This window comes from Eptatretus burgeri, chromosome 7 (genome assembly GCF_056783735.1).
Source record: "Eptatretus burgeri isolate ZD-2024b chromosome 7, Ebu_testis_v1, whole genome shotgun sequence".
NCBI lineage: Eukaryota > Metazoa > Chordata > Myxini > Myxiniformes > Myxinidae > Eptatretus > Eptatretus burgeri.
The window spans coordinates 67,889,269-67,910,175 of NC_140967.1; the positions used below are offsets into that span (position 1 = coordinate 67,889,269).

The 20,907-nt window shown below is 42.0% G+C and overlaps 1 protein-coding gene across 5 annotated transcripts in view; it reads right to left on the bottom strand.

The window, feature by feature from the left end:
• Nucleotides 1-20,284, bottom strand: part of LOC147023470 (F-actin-uncapping protein LRRC16A-like) — a 208,707-nt gene extending 188,423 nt beyond the window's left edge. Inside the window, exons 1-10 of one of the 5 annotated variants that reach the window (XM_085888894.1) lie at nucleotides 19,621-20,284; nucleotides 18,917-19,011; nucleotides 16,943-16,993; nucleotides 16,793-16,852; nucleotides 6,986-7,107; nucleotides 6,771-6,868; nucleotides 6,378-6,448; nucleotides 6,165-6,238; nucleotides 4,062-4,137; nucleotides 995-1,083 (exon numbers count right to left, since the gene is read on the bottom strand). In XM_085888894.1, coding sequence (XP_085745020.1) covers nucleotides 995-1,083; nucleotides 4,062-4,137; nucleotides 6,165-6,238; nucleotides 6,378-6,448; nucleotides 6,771-6,868; nucleotides 6,986-7,107; nucleotides 16,793-16,852; nucleotides 16,943-16,993; nucleotides 18,917-19,011; nucleotides 19,621-19,669 — 785 coding nt within the window. In that variant the 5' untranslated portion in view covers nucleotides 19,670-20,284. The remainder of the gene's footprint in view (nucleotides 1-994; nucleotides 1,084-4,061; nucleotides 4,138-6,164; nucleotides 6,239-6,377; nucleotides 6,449-6,770; nucleotides 6,869-6,985; nucleotides 7,108-16,792; nucleotides 16,853-16,942; nucleotides 16,994-18,916; nucleotides 19,012-19,620) is intronic. The other 4 variants (XM_085888892.1, XM_085888893.1, XM_085888890.1 and 1 more) reach the window with 4 other exon arrangements.
• Between the last annotated feature and the right edge of the window lie 623 nt (nucleotides 20,285-20,907).

Genomic DNA, 20,907 nt, shown 5'->3' on the forward strand with positions numbered 1-20,907 from the left:
TACAAACCATCCCTGAGAATATTACCACAAACAAACTGCAGAAGGAAGCTGTCCAGGGTTCAGTGGCGATCTGGAAAAAAGCCTTTGGAACAAAACTTTGAGAACAAGAAAACTGCACAACTTGGTCCATGAACCATGATCCCTTACCAAAACGGAGATGGATACTTCGAGACCTGGGAGGACTCCGTTCCACCTTCTGAAACCCACATATGGAGATAACAACGAATAACACACAAACACACACACACACACACACACACACACACACACACACACACACACACACACACACACACACACACACACACACACACACACACACGTCTCCTGCTGCATGGTGGATGGGCTAGTAACTCTGTAGATAGGTGTGCCTCAATAGATTTGATTATTATCATAATAAATAAATAAAAAGGCAGTAACCCCTCAACTAAAATAAAATACCCCAAAAACAATTTCCTCCAGAATTTTCTAAAGGACAACCATGATAGAGAAGCCCAGTTATTATCCCCCACCAATTGACTTTGAAATGAGGAGCAATCTATACAGTACGAATGCAAACAATGGCAACAATTTTTGCCACTCTACCCCCCTCTCCTTTCCCTACAGGCTTTTTCTTTCATCTCCTTTATCTACTCTCCTCCAAAGGACTTATCCTTTGCTCCCCTACAACTCTCCATTATTATATTAAAATCTCACCCTTCACTTAATGTTTTCAATTTTTTTCTTCTTCAACGCACCCCCATTTTTGCATTCAATTATTATTTTGCGTACATTATCCCCATTTTGATGACTATACACAGAAAAAACCCCCCACAAACTAGACAAGTACCAAAAATGGATAACGAAAGCTCTCGGATTAAGGAAATACATAAAATGTTTCCAAAGCTACAGGGAGATGTCAATCACAAGACGAACGGAAACAACACGCTGAGTAAAAAAAAAAAGGCGTGCGACCACAAACAAGGCTGGGTTGGTGTGGGCGACCGATACTCACGGCTTTAAGCTGGCACCTTCTAGCTCAAGCGCTGTCAGCTTTGACGAGTTTCGTATTACCCGAATGATATGCTCACAGATGTCGCCATTCTAGGGCAAAATGACAATGTAAACCCTCAGTAGAAAGAACTGATAAGTAATTAATGCTGCGTCAGTTTGCCATAAGCACGACGAAAAAAAATTTGACACAGTAATGCAGTCTGTCCACAAATTACCATTCCAAATTCTCACTGTAATAAAATAAAATAAATAGATAAAATGGGATACAATAATGTGGTTTTCTGCGTGTGAAAGAACATTTCTGAAGGTTTTGTTGACTTGTATTTTTTTGGTTTCCAGATCTCCTGCGACACCGCATGTCACGTTTACCACAAATGGCAAAATACAGTGTGTTGCCCAATTCATAGAAATCACATCACCTGCACATTCTCAACAAAGTTTCACGATGACCTATGGAAATAAGGAAGTCACCATCGAGAAAAACGATTCGTGAATGACAAAAGGTTTATGGAGACTGGCTGTATCCTGTAGAGTGTAGTGTAAGGAGGCACGCTGACCAAGTACAAGTGGTAAGGATATTGAACATATTTGTGAGTCGTTCCAGCACAGTCCCCCATAAGTCTATTCGGATTCGGATGATGAACTTGACAAATCTTAACAATAAAACTTCAAGAAATTTTCACACGCAGCAAACTGCATCATTGTTTCCCATTTCATTGTCTGTTTGTTTTATCGCCGATTGAATTTGGAACGGTAATTTCTAGACACTGTGTACCGCTACAACATACAAATGAAGGACAGGAAAGTTAGTATTGGGTGGTTTTCCATTGACTTCCAAGCAGTCAGTCAGGGCAGGATTTTGTAATTTTTTTTTTTCAGGATACTGGCGATAACTCTCTGACTATCCAGAAATACATTGGATATAATATTTAACATTTACCAATGATGGGCACTAGCAGAGAAGTCCTTTGGCATAATGTCCATCTGAGGTACAACGCACACCTCAATGTCTCACCCTGGCTGCAAGAAAGCAGGGTGAGTGTTTTATAGCTGGGTCGAGAATCAAAACCTGGCAGGACAGCTCAGAGGTGAGTGCACATACCTCTAAGCTATCCTGCTCACCCTATCCATATTAAAACGATCCATTAAAGCTTTATCTCAAATAAAATTTTCATCATCAAGTCATCTGAAGATAGCATGGTTTCAACATCCATTATTACCTCTGCCACTGAAGGTGGACGGAGGTTGTAGTTTCACCCCTGTCTCTGTCCACCTGTCTGTGAGTAGGATACCTCAAAAAGTCATGGATGCATTCGGACGAAATTTAGTACAAGCACGTGATACAATTTAGTGTGACAAGGACAAATTGATTCAATTTTGGTTAAGATCCGGATCTCGATCTGCATTAGAGATTTTTTTTAAAGTGATTCTTCACCATTGTGTGTTCGGACCAAAAACGATATATAACAAGATAACTCCAAAAATTATTAATAAATTTGGACGAAACTTGCTGGACAAGTTTGGTGTGTGACAAGGACTAATTGATTGGATTATGGTGAAGATCCAGATCTGGGTTCCGAGAATTTTTTTTTAATTCTTCACCACTAAAAGATTGGGCCAAAAACGATATTTAACAAGATATTTGAAAAAGTTGTGGATGGATTATGACAAAATGAGGTGGATGAGTTGGTTAGGTGACAAGAATAACCTAATTCGATTTTGGTTCAGGTCTGGATGCAGATCCTGCCTATCAGTGAGATACAAAAGGTAAACTGTTCAGCCTGGCAGAGGTATGCGCTCTCCCGAGTGCCGTTCTCGTATTCACTTTGATTTTATATAAACATATTAATATAAATATAGCTTTTTTTCCCCCCAAGAACTGTTGTCAAAACAAAGTTTAGCACTTGGTGAGCTGTCTGCTCAAAATTGTCCGCATTATTTTATAAAGAAGTTAATGAAAAATAATTACCAGCTGTGTCTTCTTTTCCCAAGTAACTGCCCATTTCCATTTATTGTTCGAATAATAGTTTCATGGCTGATCCATGAAGCCTTCTCAACAGTCAGAATTGCATTTATTTTAACCACATGCTGAGTTTAACTGCTGTATTATCGCTTATTTTACTTTTTGTATTTTTTTCACCCACCTTTATTCTCCTCTGCTTGCTACTTTTAAAGTGATAACCTTGTATTTTGCATCATTTTAATTATTGTTGTCATGGATCCAAGACTTCCTGGAATCACTGTTGTGCATGCCAATTCAATTGCTGTTATCACTTTTCGTCTCAACTTTGTTATTTATTGAATAATAATAATAATAATAATAATAATAATCATGTTATACCATTCCTTTTGTGCCGTAAAGGCACATCGGGCTGCCGAGGCAGTTTCATTGGCAAGTACAGTCCTGGACGGGTCGTCACTCCAATGCAGGTTACCCCGAATCATTATTACCCCAGTACACTGTAACCAACCTTGGAAGGATGACAGGCTGAGTCAACCCCACCTGGTGTTAATTCAACGCTGATAGGGGCTCAAACTCAGGACCCATAGGTCCCAAGCCGACACCTTAACCGCTAAGCCAACACCAGGCATTCGTCATTTATATACGTACTGTATTTTGTATCATTTTTTTTTTTAATGTGAGCTTTTCCATTAGCATCTTTTTTGTCAAAATAAAAGTCTGTTTTATATCACATTTTTCATTTCATACTAAACTCTCCTCTCTCTTATAATCCAACTCTGCTGTTCCCCATTTGCTTTCCCCCAAATTAGTCTACCACCCCACAGTGGCAAATACATTTCCACTTTCCCATGCAAGAGATTTCAATACATTTTGAAAGTTTTATTTCGAAGTCGGCATGCTGGAAGTAATGAATCAATGGCGACTCAAAAGAAGTACTTTGGGCAAAATGGTATCCCCGTGTCCCCGGGGTGGATGCAATTGCAGACGGAGGAGGAAATAAATCGAGGGTTATTAACAGGAAAGTTTTTTATTGTAATCCTATTCTTGTTCACTTTCTCACCACCAAATATAAAATGATAATGCATAAAAATATGATCGAACTCACAAGTTTGGTGTCTTTGCATAAGAGTTTAGTAAACCACTGGCTGTACTCCAGTGTCGCCACAATGGGAACAAGGTCCCTGTCACGACAAACAGATGTCAATGCATTATAATACGAGTTTCCCTTACAAGGAACATCAATGCAGGAGACCATTTGGGCCATCAAGCCAACACAACAGTTGCCAACATATGGTTATTTGTCCATACTCTATCCTTTTTTAAAAAAATGTTGAGCATCAAGCGAGGAAGCAGAAAGTACCATTTTGAGTCGTTGCTGTGACTCAACTGGGGTTTGGACGGACGGACACACACACACACACACACACACACACACACACACACACACACACACACACACACACACACACACACACACACACACACACACACACACACACACACACACACACGGCTCATGGAAGAGATAAAACAGAATGGATCAAGGTACAACATAAAAAGGAACAAATGCTAACAGCAGGGCTGAGGGAGAAAATAGATGGAGACGAATTTAAAAAAAGGGATGTAGGTAATTTGGGGGGAATGGGGGAATGCAAGTGGTGGACAAGATGGATAAAGCAGCAAGATTTGGGGTGGTGTAACGGGTGTAGAAAAGATCATGGTTTTGGATTGGTGGATGCTCTGAGGTGGCGGTGAACAGTTATATTGAAGACCTGGAGGGAAGAATGGGATTGAAGGGAATGTGGAAGTTGGTTCCACAGGCAGGAAAAAAAAAGAGAAACAAATGAGTGAGGATGAGCAGTGATTCTAGATTTTGGGAGTTTCACAAGAAGGGGGTTGCTGGTGGACCATGTGCACCTTGTAGATACCTGGAGAGGAGGGAGGTGGACAAAGCATGGAGAGGGCAGAGGGTACACGACCAGAAAGGAGGCGGAAGCAGCCATAGAGACCACCGACATGTCGGCGATGGCAAAGTGATTGGCCCGTAGATTTGCATCATCACGGGAGATTCCAATGATTTTAAGGCCTTGGTTTCCATGGCGTAAAGCTGAGCAAGGTGTGAAGCAGGGATGCCAGCCCAGAGGGAGAGCAGTATTCCATCAAGCTGCAGATGAACGCCTTGTAGGTGGATTGAAGTTCAGGTGTGCCAAGGAAGGAAGACAGCAACCCAAGAGTGGAGTTGGCCTTGGATGTCATCAGCAGAGAGTTTGGAGAGCAAGTTGGGATGCCAGACTCTCTCAAAAGCTCGAGACATGTCCATCGAGACAATCACGATCTCATGTCTGACATTGAGCGCCTCCATGCATTGTTGTGAGAACAGAAGCAGCATGTCAGAGGTAGAGTCACCTGGTATGAATCTGAATTGATGATCTGAGATGAGGTCATTGGAGAAAAGGAATGATTTTATATCAACTGTTATGATGGATTCAATGACCTCGCTGATGTCTGAAAGTAAGCTGATTGGTCAATGGGATCTGTTTTTGCACCTTTTTATGTAATATAGTGATGTTGTCCGACTTCCAAGCAGATGGAAGGTGACCTCAGGCAAATGGCAGGGTGAAAAGGGCAGAGAGAAGTGCAAGAGCAGCAGAGTAGAAAGGAAGTGCTCTAACCGTTATGCCAAAGAGTCTGGTTAAATCCCATTTATTGATAAATCTACACAAATTATTTCACACCACACAGGAATCTTATTTAAAAAATCATCATGTACCACTCCCTATGCGGAGTGATGGTGCTGCCGAAGCAATTACTAGGCTCCAATCCTGGTCGGTTCACTGCTCTGACTCAGGAAGTCAGGGCAGGAATTTGCAATTTGTACCAGGGTGCCGGCGATATCTCGCTTACTCTTCGCAAAGGACACCGTGAGATCTTTAACGTCCACAAACTAATGGCAGATAGAACGTCCCAGTTTAACATCGATTCGAGGGATGGCACACACAGTGATGGATCAGGCTGCCTGTTCAAAAAAAAAAAAAAACAGGATGACAGTGTTTATAGCTGGGTCAGGATTCAAACCCAGGCTTGACAGCTTAGAGGTGAGTGTGCATACCTCTAGGCCACCCTGCCAGCCCAAAAGGTCATGGTGCCATGATCCAAAAGAGATAAACAAAATGGGAAGAAGATGATTTCAATCAAAAGCATTGTTTACCTGCTGTCAAGATGACTGAAGTCATCCAAGTTGAGATCTTGCAATTCGTGAGTGAAATAAATGGTATCCACGTCCTGTATAAATAATGGCCGTGAATAGCTCACCATACAAGTGACTTGCTACCGAAGAGATCACAAACGTCATTTTTTTACATGAGGATTGCATTCAAAATGTTATTTAAAAATAAAAAAAACAGTTGAGTGCTAACCTTACCCATTGCACTTCATCTCGGAAGGGGAGGTTTAGCTGATCGCAGACACAAGCATAGATTTGAGAAAATCCACCTGAGAAGAACAGGAAGAGTAGATAATGATGTACAATGCCTATGGCTAGAATTATACAGCACAAGATGGTAATGTAGCTGACAAGAGTCCCCCAAATCTTTCCCCTCTGGGTGCTAAAACAGCTCGTGATGGAAGAGAAGTTGCCCGTTACCGTGGATATCCTCGAGTCAAATTTTAACCTCGGGCCCGGTGATCTGTGAAGCACAATAGCGAAGGGCGTTCTCTTGCGTCCCGTTCTGGAGTGACAGTGTGCCAATTTGGCACGCGCCTAGTCTATCCACAAGAACATCCATCACAATGACGGGTTATAGCTGGCTCTTACCGCAGGACCCTTGCTCTGCATTACTCTGCCTCTGCCACTCTTCGAGCTGCCGACTTTCACGGTCCGGTGGGTCAATGGTCAGTCGACGAAGAAAGTGCCTACGGTGAAAAACAAAGGCAAAAGTTAGCGACCCTTTTAACAATAGCTAAATACTTTTGTGACGATCTCCGACAGAAATATTGTGACTCGCGTACAAGAAAAAAAAGTGTACTTACGATGAAAACAGTCCAGGCAAAATTTTCTTTATTGCCAAGCCAATGTTGAAAATGATGTCATCAGCATCATTGGACGATGCTGTTGTGAGAGACAGGACTACCTTTTCGGTTTCTATCAACACCTAAAGAAACAAAACAGGCACATTAGGGGTAAAAATTTGTTCTGAAGTTCATGCAAAGTAGGCTCTGTCAATGTACCCTCTTATCATTGACCGGTTGTGGTATTCTCTCGAGTTTTTGAAATTTCTCATCTGCTCTTGAAATTATATTGTCTCTATTCCTTTTTTTTTTGAGCAATCCATTCCTCAACATTCCCACATCGTGACACAAATTAATCAACAAGCCACTTATTGCTGGCTTCTCGAGCTGTCTGGCTACTGATGGATGAACTGCACAGAACGGTGATTGAGGTATGTTAAATGTCAAGCAAAATACAAGGAAATTAGACACAGGTGGAGGCCGTTCATCCCATCATGACTGCGTCACATCAACACCACACTCATTTATCAACACGAGATCAAGAGAAGAAAATGCTTTTATTTTTTTTGTGTTTTTGTGAGGTTTTTTTGTTTGTTTGTTTTTTTCCACAGGGGAGGGGGCATGGGCTTGGTTCAAAACACACAACACCTCTTGACAAGATCCCCACCAACAGCACTCCATACATATACACACAATCACCCATCAATGCTCAAGCTCCCAAAGAGTCCTGCCAACATCCCTGTACCCCTCCATCTCCAAAACTTCCAGGTCCTGTCTAATTCCAATTTAAACTTATCCACTGTTTCTGCTGCCACTAACTTTCCAGGAAGACCATTCCATGCGTAAACTACTGTTGTTGTTCGTCTTTCGGCTGCTCCCGTTAGGGGTCGCCACAGCGGATCATCCGTTATGATCCGCATACTGATTTGGCATAGTTTTTACGCCGGATGCCCTTCCTGACGCAACCCTGGTCGCCTCTTACGACACAGGGATAAGGATTGGGTTTCACCATAGATTCCGGGCTGCCCTACACCCTCTCATAGCACAGCCCAGCGCAGAGCTCCCGTCCTCAAGCGATCCTCCAGCCCAAGCCGCCGAGTAGCTGGATTACAGGCGCACGCCACAACGCCCGGTTCCATGCGTAAGCTACTCTCTCTGAGTGAAAGTCCCATGCCTTACTCTCCTCTTCTTTACTCTCAGGCTTTGGCCCCTGGTTCTATTACTGTCTACTCTGCTGAGTAATTCATGTGCACTTTTTTATCTATACCTTTCATTATCTTAAACATCTCGATTACACACTGATGAGCCAAAATATGATGACCACCTGCCTAATATGCTGTTGGTCCTCCGTGTGCCGCCAAAACAGTGCCGACCTGCCGAGGCATGGACTCTACAAGACCCCTGAAGGTGTCCTGTGGTATTTGGCACCAAAACATTAGCAGCAGATCCTTCAAGTCCTGTAAGTTGCGAGGTGGAACCCCCGTGGATCGGACTTGTTGGTCCAGCACATCCCACATGCTCAATCGGATTGAGATCTGGAGAATTTGGAGGCCAGGTCAACACCGGGAACACTTCATCATGTTCCTCAAACCATTCCCGAACAATGTGTGCAGTGTGGCAGGGCGCATTATCCTGCTGAAAGAGGCCACTGCCATCAGGGAATGCCATTGCCATGAAGGGGTGTACCTGGTCTGCAACGATGTTTCAGTGGGTGACATGTGTAAAATTGACGTCCACATGAATGGCCGGACCGAGGGTTTCCCAGCAGAACATTGCCCAGAGCATCACACTCCCTCCACCGGCTTGTCGTCTTCCCACAGTGCATCCTGGTGCCATCACTTCCCCAGCTAAACGGCGCACACATCCACGACCAGCCACGTGATGTAAAAGAAAACAGGACTCATCGGACCAGGCGTCCTTCTTCCACTGCTCCAAGGTCCAGTTCCAACGCTCACGTTCCCATTGTAGGCACTTTCGATGGTGGACAAGAGTCATCATGGGCACTCTGACCAGTCTGCAGCTACGCAACCCCATATGCAGCAGGGTGCGATGCACTGTGGATTGTGACACATTCCTCCCGTGACCACCATTAACCTTTTCTGTGACTTGTGCCACAATAGACCTTCTGTCGGTTCGGACCAGACGAGATAGCCTTCGTTGCCCTCGCGCATCGATGAGCCTTGGGCACCCAACACCCTGTCGCCGGTTTGTGGTGTGTCCCTCCTCGGACCACTGTCGGTGGGTACTCACCACTGCTGATCAGGAGCACCCCACAAGCCTTGCCATTCCAGAGATGCTCTGACCCAGTCGTCAGGTCATAACAATTTGGCCCTTGTCAAAGTCGCTCAGGTCTTTACTTCTGCCCATTTCTCCTGCATCCAACACATCAACTTCAAGAACTGACTGGTCCCTTGGTGCCTAATATATCCCACCCCTTGACAGGTGCCAATATAACAAGATAATCAATGTTATTCCCTTCACCTGTCAGTGGTCATAATATTTTCGCTCATCAGTGTATCTCCTCGTAACCACCTCCTTTCTCGAGAATAAAGCCCTGTCTCCTTCAGTCGCTCCTCAGAGCTAAGTCGAGCTCAGCCTAGAATCAATTGAGCAGCCCTGCACTGAACCCTCTCCCTGGCATCTTTGTCCTTCCTGAATTGTGGTGACCAAAACTGCAAACGATATTCAAGGTGTGCCCTCACTAAATTCCTGTACAATGTTAACACCACCTCTTTTGATTTATAATCGATCCCCCTCTGAATACAACCTAAAACCCGATTTGCTTTACCTCGAGCTGGCTGGCACTGTGCTGCCTGCTCACCTCCCGTATCTATTACCACCCCCAGATCCTTCTCCTGTGTGACACGCTCCAAAATTACCCCTTGCATTCTGTAATCTTTATTTTCATTGTTCTTTCCCATCCCCAATACCTTACACCTGCTCAGGTTAAATTCCATCTGCCAGTCTTTTGCCCAATCTAGACAAGTATCAATACTTTCATGAATCTGATCACCACCCCCTCTGCTATCCACCTTTCCTCCAAGCTTTGTGTCATCTGCAAATTTAGAAAGCTTACTCTTCACCCCATTATCCAAATCGTTGATGTAAATCATGAATAGTAATGGTCCGAGTACTGATCCCTGAGGTACCCCGCTACTTACATCCTCCCAGCAAGACATCCTCCCACTCACAGTCACTCTTTGCATCCTATCACAAAGACAGTTTGCAATCCAGTTAGCTACCTGACCAGCCACTCCACAAGCCCTCACTTTGGTGAACAACTTCCGATGTGGTACCTTATCAAATGCTTTCTTAAAGTCCAGATATACAACGTCCACTGCCTTTCCCTCATCCACCCAATCAGACACTGATTCATAGAACTCTAAAACATTTGTAAGACAGGAAATGCCTTCGGTAAACCAATGCTCACTACCTTTAATTAGGTTGTATTTATTTAAATGGTTCCTCATCCATTTCCTAATTAATATCTCCAACCCCTTCCCCACAACTGAAGTCAAACTAACAGGTCTATAGTTTCCCAATTCTTCTCTGGATCCTTTCTTAAATAATGGTGTTACATTTGCTACTCTCCAATCCTTCAGTACCTGTCCTGACTCCAGTGAGCTATTGAAAACATCCATTAACATCTCGCTTACCGTCTCAGCCACCTCCCTCAATACTCTCAGGTACATATTATCTTGCCCCAGAGCCATATTAGATTTCCCAGCTGATAAATTCTAGCTGATTTCCGAGCTGAAGAAGGGAGAAGCTGATGTTTCCGGCATTAGCCCTTCCTCAAAGCAATGCACGCACACACAAACGATGACCATGAACCCATGTGACACATTAGCACCTGCTGCGAAAGTCTTGGCCAAAAGATAAAACAAAGATGTGGGGATGGTTTCACATGCTAATTTATTGTGACCATCCTTACCTTGTTTTCATACTTTTTTGGCATACCGTGCCTGCCCTGCATCCTTTTGTGTTTTTAAAAAAAAAGTTTTTATTACTTGTACAATTAAGTGTGGCAAAACTATTGATTTCAAACCACCTTTCATTCCCCAGTCCTCTGCACAATGTGCACACTCCCAACTACAACAACTACTTTTGCGTTGTCGATTTGTCTAAGCCTAACTAAGAGGCATATCTCAAAAGAAAATTTTAATTGCAGAGTCAATAGACTGTATTTAGAGATGGCCTGGAAAATTGCCAAGCCCTACTCCCAACCAAAATGCTTAAAAAGTGAATTCAGGTGAAACACAAGCTTGATAAAGCACCAAGCATTCTTCTACAGTGGTGGTCAAGTCTAACAGCAACCACAAATGGTGGTTAGAATCCACCACTAAAGTACAACACAGGCATTAGTTAATTTGTACCAGGTTCTTCATTCTTTCTTTTTTGGAGAAGCGAACTCAAAAATGATTGGAGCTCAGAAAGTGGTTTTACAACAAATCAACTGCATTTTATCCCACAAAGGTCCACATCAACACAACGTTTCCTGAACTTCAAATGATCTGTAGATGTGGTTTGATTCAAAACTGGTGATTATACTGGCCAAGGACTGGTGAGGAGATAGAATGGCATTGATAGGACGGGAGGGTCATAGAATTATCCCATAAGGAAAGAAATAATTAGACAACAGCAACAACAACAACAATGCCAGGAGAGTTGGCATGTAAGCACCACGCCACCAGATTGCCATGACAACATCCAGCAGGGCAAACATTTTAACAAAAGTGTACTTTTGACTGGGCCAAACAGAATAAAATTTGGAAATAAATATAGATGCCGCAAACACAATTATTGTCAGACTGTTAATTATGCTGACAAGGTTTGGTGAGGATACGTGAAGCTGTGTGAAAGGAGATAAAAACCAAACAGACAGACACCGTCATATCTATTCTACTATAAATGGATGAGGTGCGTGTGCGTGTGCGTGTGGCATACTTTTTGTCGATTAATTATGTATGTCTATCCATCAATTACGCACTATTGGAATGCATCTTTTGACCCTTTAGACTGCTGAGACCCCTTCGAACGTTGAAGACCAATAAGACCCCGAAAGACCCTGAAGACCCAAAAGTCCCAAAAAGTTTCCGAGGACCCAAAAGTCACAAAAAGGTTCCTGAGGACCGAAAAGTCCCAAAGAGTTCCCGAGCACCCAAACGTCCCCAAGGAAAAACCCCCAAACCACAGAAAACCCAAAAGTCCAGAAGGACCAAAAAGATCCAAAGAACCCTAAGACTCCGCAGATTCTGTAGACCCTTTAAGACTCGACTATACTACAAAAATCCCTCAGAATTCCCATGTTTTAAACGCCAGCCATGTTAAGATATATAATCCCGCTTCATACGTCCTTCTACCAATGGCATAGCATTCAAATTACAAAATATATAGCAAAAACAATAACAACATTGCAACAAAGCATATATTAATTAATACTAATAATATTTACAACAATAAAAATAATCGTAGTAATATATGGCAAGAATAATAACCAACATATAATCCCCGCATTGGCCACAGAACACATCTGCGCTTCGTGAAAGGCAAGCTACGCTCAAGTAGTGCAGCAGGCAGGTATGCAACAACGATGTGAAGACCAATTAAATTTGGTCCATCGGACCAAAGGGCCCACTAGTACTATAAGAGAAGTGTGTGTGTGTGTGTGTGTGTGTGTGTGTGTGTGTGTGTGTGTGTGTGTGTGTGTGTGTGTGTGTGTGTGTGTGTGTGTGTGTGTCACCATTTTTCTCAAAGATGGCTGAAGGGATCTTCGTCAAACTTTCAGGGGTTTGTCAGTGAGTGTCAGGTAGTGTTTTCGACAAAAATTGCAATATTTGAAAGAAAAAAAACGTCGATGTTTTTTTTTATCTGGGGGGAAGGGGAGATTAAAAAATAAATAAATCACTATCGTGCCTAAGCCTTTTTGATTAATTACAGTTATATTAATTTCGGACCTCTGGTAGTTTGTACATGTTGCTGCGTTCGAGTCTGGAGAGTAACTGTTGAAATCTATCTGTCCGGGTTCTTCCCGACATCTTTGTTCCTTTCACACTTCTTTATAATTTTCTCCACAATTCTCTTTATTCATTCTAATTCTTGCTTTTTCTTCCTCTATGTGTCTGTCTGTCTGTCTGTCTCTGTGTGTCTCTCTCTCAGGAGAAGTAAATTATTGCAGAAATTTTTCTGTAAAACTCACTTGGCTGTGCCTGGATGGATTTGAGGGTTGTGGAGTAGCGGATGAAACCCGAAACCTATCCAGGTTCCTCCTGATGACTATATTTGCTCTTTACTTCTTCGGGTTCCTTCTTGGTCTTCCATTTGAATATTCAAGTACATATGCATGAGTAAATTTAAAAAAAAAACTAGAAGGGCACTCAGTAAAGCACATACCCTCTGCTCTGCAATTCCTGATCCACAAGAACATATTAGGCCCAATACATTTTTGAAATATCATGCTATACAGCCAGTCCTCATTTAGCATTGTAGTTACGTTCTTGAAAAGTGTGACATTAACTGAAACGACTGCAAGCGAATCCAATTTCCCCATACCAATTAATGTAAAGAGGAAGGGGGGGGTGTGTTTAGTTAGAGGGAAAAAAATTATCGTCAGACAAAAGACACTATTTACAGATCAAGTACAAGTTTTCAATAATTTTAAACAAACAATTGAATATCATCATCTCCAGTTGCTTTTTTCTCATCATCTCGAGTCACTTCAGATCTTCATTGGTTATCTCTTCTCCGTGTGATTTCAGAAGTGGTGTAACGTTGACTTCTTCCACCTCATCAAAACCCACTTTATTGGCCAAGCCGAGGATTACTTTCTTCATAGCAGGGACAACATCTTCAAAAAATGTTGTTAACAACGAGGACTTGCTGTATATCGTTTTTGGCCCTCTCAGTGGTGAAGAACCACTTTGGAAATTAAATAATTCTCGTATCCAGATCCGGATTCTGATCTTCACCAAAATCGAACCAACTCGTCCTTGTCACACACCCAACCTGTCCACCAAGTTTTATTCGAATCCATCCACAACTTTTTGAGATATCGTGCTATTTTCTTAGTTTAGCCCTCCCTATCTCTCAATGGTGAAGAATCACTTAAAAATTCTCGCATCCGGATTCAGACCCGGATCTTCACCAAAATTGAATCAATTCGGCCTTGTCACACACCCAACGTGTCCACCAAGTTTCGTCCAAATCCTTCAACAACGTTTTTGAGATATCGTGCTACATATCATTTTTGGCCGATCTCTCAATGGTGAAGAATCAGTTTGAAAAATTAGATCAGCCGGAACGGGATGTGGATCTTCATCACAAACTAATCAGTTCATCCTTGTCACACACGCAACCTGTCCACAACTTTTTGAGATATCTTGCACACAAAGACAGACAGACAGCCAAACAAGAAAAAGACGTCGTGCAGAGCACGATACTTGCTAAATCCATCCCCCTCTCCAAAGGTTGCTATGGATACATCAAATTGTCCATTTCATTGAGATTAAAATTGACAATCTTCATCGAAGTTCAGGTCAATTGGATGAAAAAGAATTATTTTTCAGATTAAATTTGATGATTTTAGAAGTTTCACCTTGAGATGACCTTTGACTTTTTGACCACAAAAATAGTTGGTTTCCAAATCCAGTGATGCAATATGCAAATCTTGTTCAAATTTCAAGTCAATCGGATGAAAAATAATTTTAGAAATTAGACCTGAAGATGACCTTTTGGCCTATGTGGACCTCAAAAATAATTGCTGGTTGACATCAGTGACCGTTGTTTGTCCACCGTTTTTTAGTCCACAAACAAAGGGTTTGTTTGTCCACCGTTTTTTAGTCCACAAACAAAGGGTTTGTTTGTCCACCGTAGGCAATTACAATTCCTCTTAGCCAATAATCTACAGCATGTTCACAAAGTCCCATTACCCCCTCCACAGAACCAGATAAATAAATATAATGAACACACAAGAGGAATAAATGTAAACTATGAATACACGAAACTTTTGTTGTCATAAAAAAATCTAAATATTAACATTAATATGAGCATATACTGTATATACGAAACATACCAGGAATGATCAGATGATGATCTGAGGGGGGAGTGGGGTGACTTTGTAACCACCCTATACCGTACAGTACATTTCTCTATGTGTGAAGTTGATTTTGCGATCTCTTGGTTTTGGGTATCTTGACAGTTGCGATGCCACGTAGTTTCCGCAAATCTCATGGGATTGTGAGTTGGACAGGCGACCGTGACGGTCCATTTATAAATCGCTCTCTGGTGCCAAAGCCTTTGTAGCTATGTGAAATGGAATATTAAATGACCCCCGACCCTGTTCCTTTGTGGATATGGGGAAGTGTTTTAATGCCGCACAAAAGAAAAATTGAACGGGTAACACCAGGCAACGCCGGGTACCCCTGCTTGATATTTATATCGATTAAATTAATTGTCTCCTGAATTATCAAGTTAAGTTGATGCAATCTTTCCCTTGCTCTTTCAAGCATTCTTTCTATAATTCACCGTCTGTCTGTCTGTCTGTCTGTCTGTCTGTTCCCAGGTACCGCAAAAACGGCTGAACCGATCGCAACCATTTTTTGGGTGTGTAATCCTGGAAACCCTTGGAGTAAAATAGGCATAAATACAATAACATGACCCCCTTGACGGCTCCCGTAGGGAGCAGGTGCTTCTATTATGTTGAAGTCAGAAACAAGATAATTTTTGCAAGTTGGTTCCAGTATGCATATTTCAGTTTTGCTTCATGTGACAAACTGCTCATGAGATCACATTTGGGACACTCTGTTGTCCGTACACAGGGGATGGCCAAGAAAATTTTCCCTAGCCGACATGCGTAATAGCAAGAAGAAAAAACAACAAACATACAAAAACACTGCTTTGGTGGGGTTTTAAGCTTCCAAAGCACATATCATTCTTCTTCAACAGTTTCAAATCTAACAGTGCTCCTAAAGTTGTTAGAAACTGCAACTAATGTACAAAACCGCCACATATCTAAAGTACCAAATTGTTTTCTTTCACTCTTCCTTTTGACAGGTGAGCTCATATTTACCTTAACCTCAGCAGCACAAGTCTACTACAAATATCACCCTTTCTGAACCAAAGTTACATAACAAAGTCATTTTCCAGCACAGTTTAGCCTCTGCTTTGACATGACATGTACCATTGTTCGTTAACACATGTACACAAGAACCGAGTGGACTTTTCTCGTCAAATGCCACAGACTCTGGTTAAGAATTTTTACTGTTTCTACTTCTGCAATCTTTGTCCCAGTTATTTCCCTGGTTAATTCCCACTGCTTTCAGTAGAGGCATATCCAGGAACTGCCAACTGGTACAACTGTTTCTTCTGACTGCACACCAATTTTTTCACTACCTGTTTTCACTGCGATAAACTTCGAGTTCTGCCCAGGAAATGCCAAAGTAAAGCAAACCTATTCTACTTTTGTTTTTGTATGCAGCACATAACGGCAGGAAGCATAATTTTCTCAGGATATGACTGATGCGGTAGCCCCTAGAGATGAGATGAATATTTTGAAATTTGGCTAGGGTGCCAGGGGAAGCTTGCAGACTCTTCGCAAAAGACACTAAATTGAAGTGTGAACAACAACAACAACAACAACAACAACAGAACAAAGATTAATTTCCAAGAATGTGCCGGAGCACATTTCTCACCGCAGGTGGGCCGAGAATGGTACCCCACCCTCTGGGAGTGAATGCCCACTGGTATGTACCTGTAATCATTGTCGCCACGTCTGCTTTGTTTTAAGGCAAAAATGAAAACATAGAGGAAATTGCGATAATTGCAACTTACTTGGTTTGGTTTCATACTGATAATTCCTTGAATTTCAAAGAAGTGGAAGGTTAGCTCCACCTATGAAATATAAAAAGATAGGTCATATCAACAAGTGTGCAGTTATAATTCTCCATTCCTCTATCAATAGATCAATCACACATTCCTGACCTTGGTGGGGATGCGAACAGAGAAGATGTATCCCCTGCATGGCACCAGTGCCTGCATAAGAAACAGGAGATGTGAATGAAAAGCCATTTTAAAGAAGCCAAGTTCACAAGGCATAACATTCCATACCCAGCAGGAAACAAAAGGAACTGTGTTTGTGTTCCATGTCAGTTGGCACAGCAGAAAAGCTCCTTCGCATCATTTGGGACACTTTAAACCACAGATGGAATGGGTTTTAAGGCATTGCATGGTCAGTGCAGTTGGAGAACCACACTCTGGATGAATTGAAGAATACTGATCAGAATTAGCAGTCTAATTGACTCAAGATAAAGCAACAACCGACAGCAATAAATTATTCAAAGTCATACATAATTACATTGGGGAAAACAAACAACAATCGAATCATACAAAGGCACCTGTTCCCAATGACTCTTTTAACCTCGTCCTTCCTCCTTTGCTTAGAAATTTCCACATCCGGCCGACCATGCAATTGGTTAAACCATAAACGACAGCTTCATCCGCTAAAGGGCATTTTCTTGGCTTTATTCGGCCCTCAGTTTTTGCTCAGCCGATTTAAGCCCCGATTTTAAAATCCACATGAGTGTAATGCACAAAACAAGAGGTGCGAACCCACAAATCCAGAGGAGCTCCTCAAAAGAACGAATAACTTTGTTATTTTTTATCCTTTTCTGCTTTGTGTGCACAGCCAAAGCTGACTTGAAGAGAATTTTCTCGGGCAGAAGCTCTATGGAATCTGAAAAGCTCTTTCATACTTCAACTATACTGTATAATCAATCTTAACCTACTAAGCTCAGCAACACAAATGTTGCACCTGTTCATACAAGGCAGCTGTGGATAGAATCATTTTTTGGCAATTTCTCCACAGTGGAGTAAAACACTTTAAATACTGCCAGTCTGTAGAGTACATAGTTTACAGCCAGGCTGATTAGTTTACATTTTGTATTCCAATGATAGGCCAGATCTGGAATCGGACGTGAACTAAAATTTAAATCGGCTTGATCTTGTCACCTAACCAACTCATCCACCAAGTTTCATCCCAATCAGTCCATAACTTTTTGAGATATCCTGTTGTATATTGTTTTCGCCCTATCACTCAACGGTAAAAAAAACACTTTAAAAATTCTCAGATCCGGATTCAGATCTTCATCAAAATCGAATCAATTCTTCCTCGTTACATACCAAACCGGCCCACCAAGTTTCATCTGAATTCTATCCATAACTTTTTGAGATATAGTGTTAAATATTGTTTTTTACCCTATCTCTCAATGGTGAAAAATCACTTTTTAAATTCTCAGATCCAGATCCAGATCCAGATCAGATTCGGATCTTCACTAAAATCGAATCATTTCATCCGGTCACATACCCAAGCTCGACATCAAAAGTTACCCGAATCCGTCCACAACTTTTTAAGATATCCTGTTCACAAACCAAAAGAGAGACTGGGGTAAAAACATAACCTTCGACAGGTGGATCGAGAATCCCACTGATAGGTCAGATCTGGATCTGAACCGAAATCGAATCGGCTTATTCTCGTCATCTAACCAACTCATGCACTTCAATGGTGGAGGTAAAAATGGCAGCCACTGCTCAACATGGAATAGTGAATGAAATGTTGCGTCTTCAAGGCTTAATCAACTGCAGTTCGATTGTTGAGTGTCGGCTGGGCTGACATTCCACACGCTGGCAGCACCCACGCACAGATAAAACTGCCAGCTTAAGGGGCAATACATAGTCACCCTTCGTTTTCTCTCCCATCAAATCCCATTGAACTTTGTATAATCGGCAAATATCAAGTGTAACGGAAGAGAAACGTTCTAGACGGGCTTAAGGTGTGTTTATGCAGGTACATATCGGTTTGGAGAACCTACATGAGAGCAACGTAGGTGGTCATGCAACTCACAGAGCATGGTGAGAAATAAATCCTTCAAGCCCTGGTTGGCAGTATCTGGGACTTACCAGTACTCGATCTGCCTTGTTCCCTTTATTGTCAACTTTGACCCTCTTGAGTAAGAAGCAGCCACCACGCCTTGCCAAAGCAGTCTTGATGCCGTCTAACAAAAAAGGGAAATGGCCATGTTAGTTGCTCACCTCCCAGACAAGAGAAAATACTTCATAATTTCTGGACAAATGTGATACAAGGCTGTCCATCACAACAACACAAAGGGACAAATCAAGTTACAATAAAGAAGTTTGCAAGTCTGTTTTAAACAGATACTTCCTTCTGTACATGGATCCTTATGGACGAACGGTCACTTCAAATAACTCGATGTTTAATGGAAAGCTCCATGACTGACACACACACACACACACACACACACACACACACACACACACACACACACACACACACACACACACACACACACACACACACACACACACACACACACACACACACACACACACGCACACACGCACACACACACGCACACACACACACACACACACACACACACACACCGCAAGTGATCATCACACCAAACGGACACAGCGGACAAAAATATGGATGGCAAGTGTCAGTTTATATCAAATAATTTAACGAGTGAACACGAACATGAAAAGTTTACTTAGTAAGTTAGTAAAGTTAATTTATTATTGTGCAGAAGGAACCGTTTATACCGCTAATCCTGCTTACTGTTCACTGTAAACGAGGCACTGACCGGCTAGCGGTTGAGGGACTTGTTCGTTTTGGTAGTCCGTGGTTGACATGATGATGATCGGGATGACGAGCCGTGCCTTGCGGCTATTGTGTAACAGCTGAACGGGGTGGTGGAGGGGCGGAGTTTTAAAGGGGAAGGGCAAAGGCAGGGAGGAGGAGGAGACTAACGAGTGAACCGACCACACGGGGGAGGAGCTAGATTTAAAAAAGAGGAGGAGCTAAGAGAAGAGCCCAAAAAGACGAAAGGGTTCCATATTTTTATTACGTACGCAGTACACACCCGATTTGCGGGAATGGGGGGTGGGGGGTCAAACTGCGTACGTATTAAACAAATTGCTGGAAATTTTTTCGGAATAAAATTTTTCAGAGGGGAATGGGGAGAAACATGCAGAGGGAATGTTTCAATGGAAGAAAAAAAAACACAGAATGAAACTAGAGGGGGAGCACTGGGTAGAGTGCAAAACCTCCGCCGCCAATACTGCTGGGTCACTTAAGTGAACCTGATATCCTATTCATTGTAGGTCAAAACGGATCAGACTCTACTGAACCACGATTGAATAAACTAAACTAGATTGACGCGCATGTAGAAATGTGAAAAAAAATAAAATCGAATTTTTTTTGAAAAAAAACTTGCAAAATTTTTTTTTTCTCACCATTTTTTTTGGGGGGGGGTTGGAAATCACTTAAAACATGTATAAATGCAAAAAAAAATTCAAATATTTTTTCAAATAAAATCGAAATTTTGAAAAAAAGTTGCAAAAATTTTTTTTTTTCTCTAACAAATTTTTTTTTTTTTTGGTTCGAAATCACTTAAAATATGTAGAAATGCAAAAACAAAAATTCAAATATTTTTTTCAAAATGGCCGCCATAGCGGCCATATTGGACTTTGGACCAAGTCCAAAATCTAATGGCATGATCCTTGGACCATACCCAATCCCCCCACCAAGTTTCGTCGAAATCCGTCCACGAGTTTTTCCATAATACTGTTCACAAACAAACAAACAAACAAACAGACAGGGGTGAAAACAGTAACCTCCGTCCATCTTCGATGGCGGAGGTTAAAAAAATGGAGTGTCTGTAAAAGAAATGTGGAGAGGGCTACTTAGAACTCAAGTGGTACTCGGGAGAGCACACACCTCCACCAGGTGGACAGTTTACGTTTTGAATCCCAATGATCCGTGGAATCTGGATCTGAACTAAAATCGAATCGACTTGTTCTTGTCACCGAACTAACTCGTCCACCAAGTTTTGTCATAACTCGCACCACAAGTTTTTGATATATCGTGT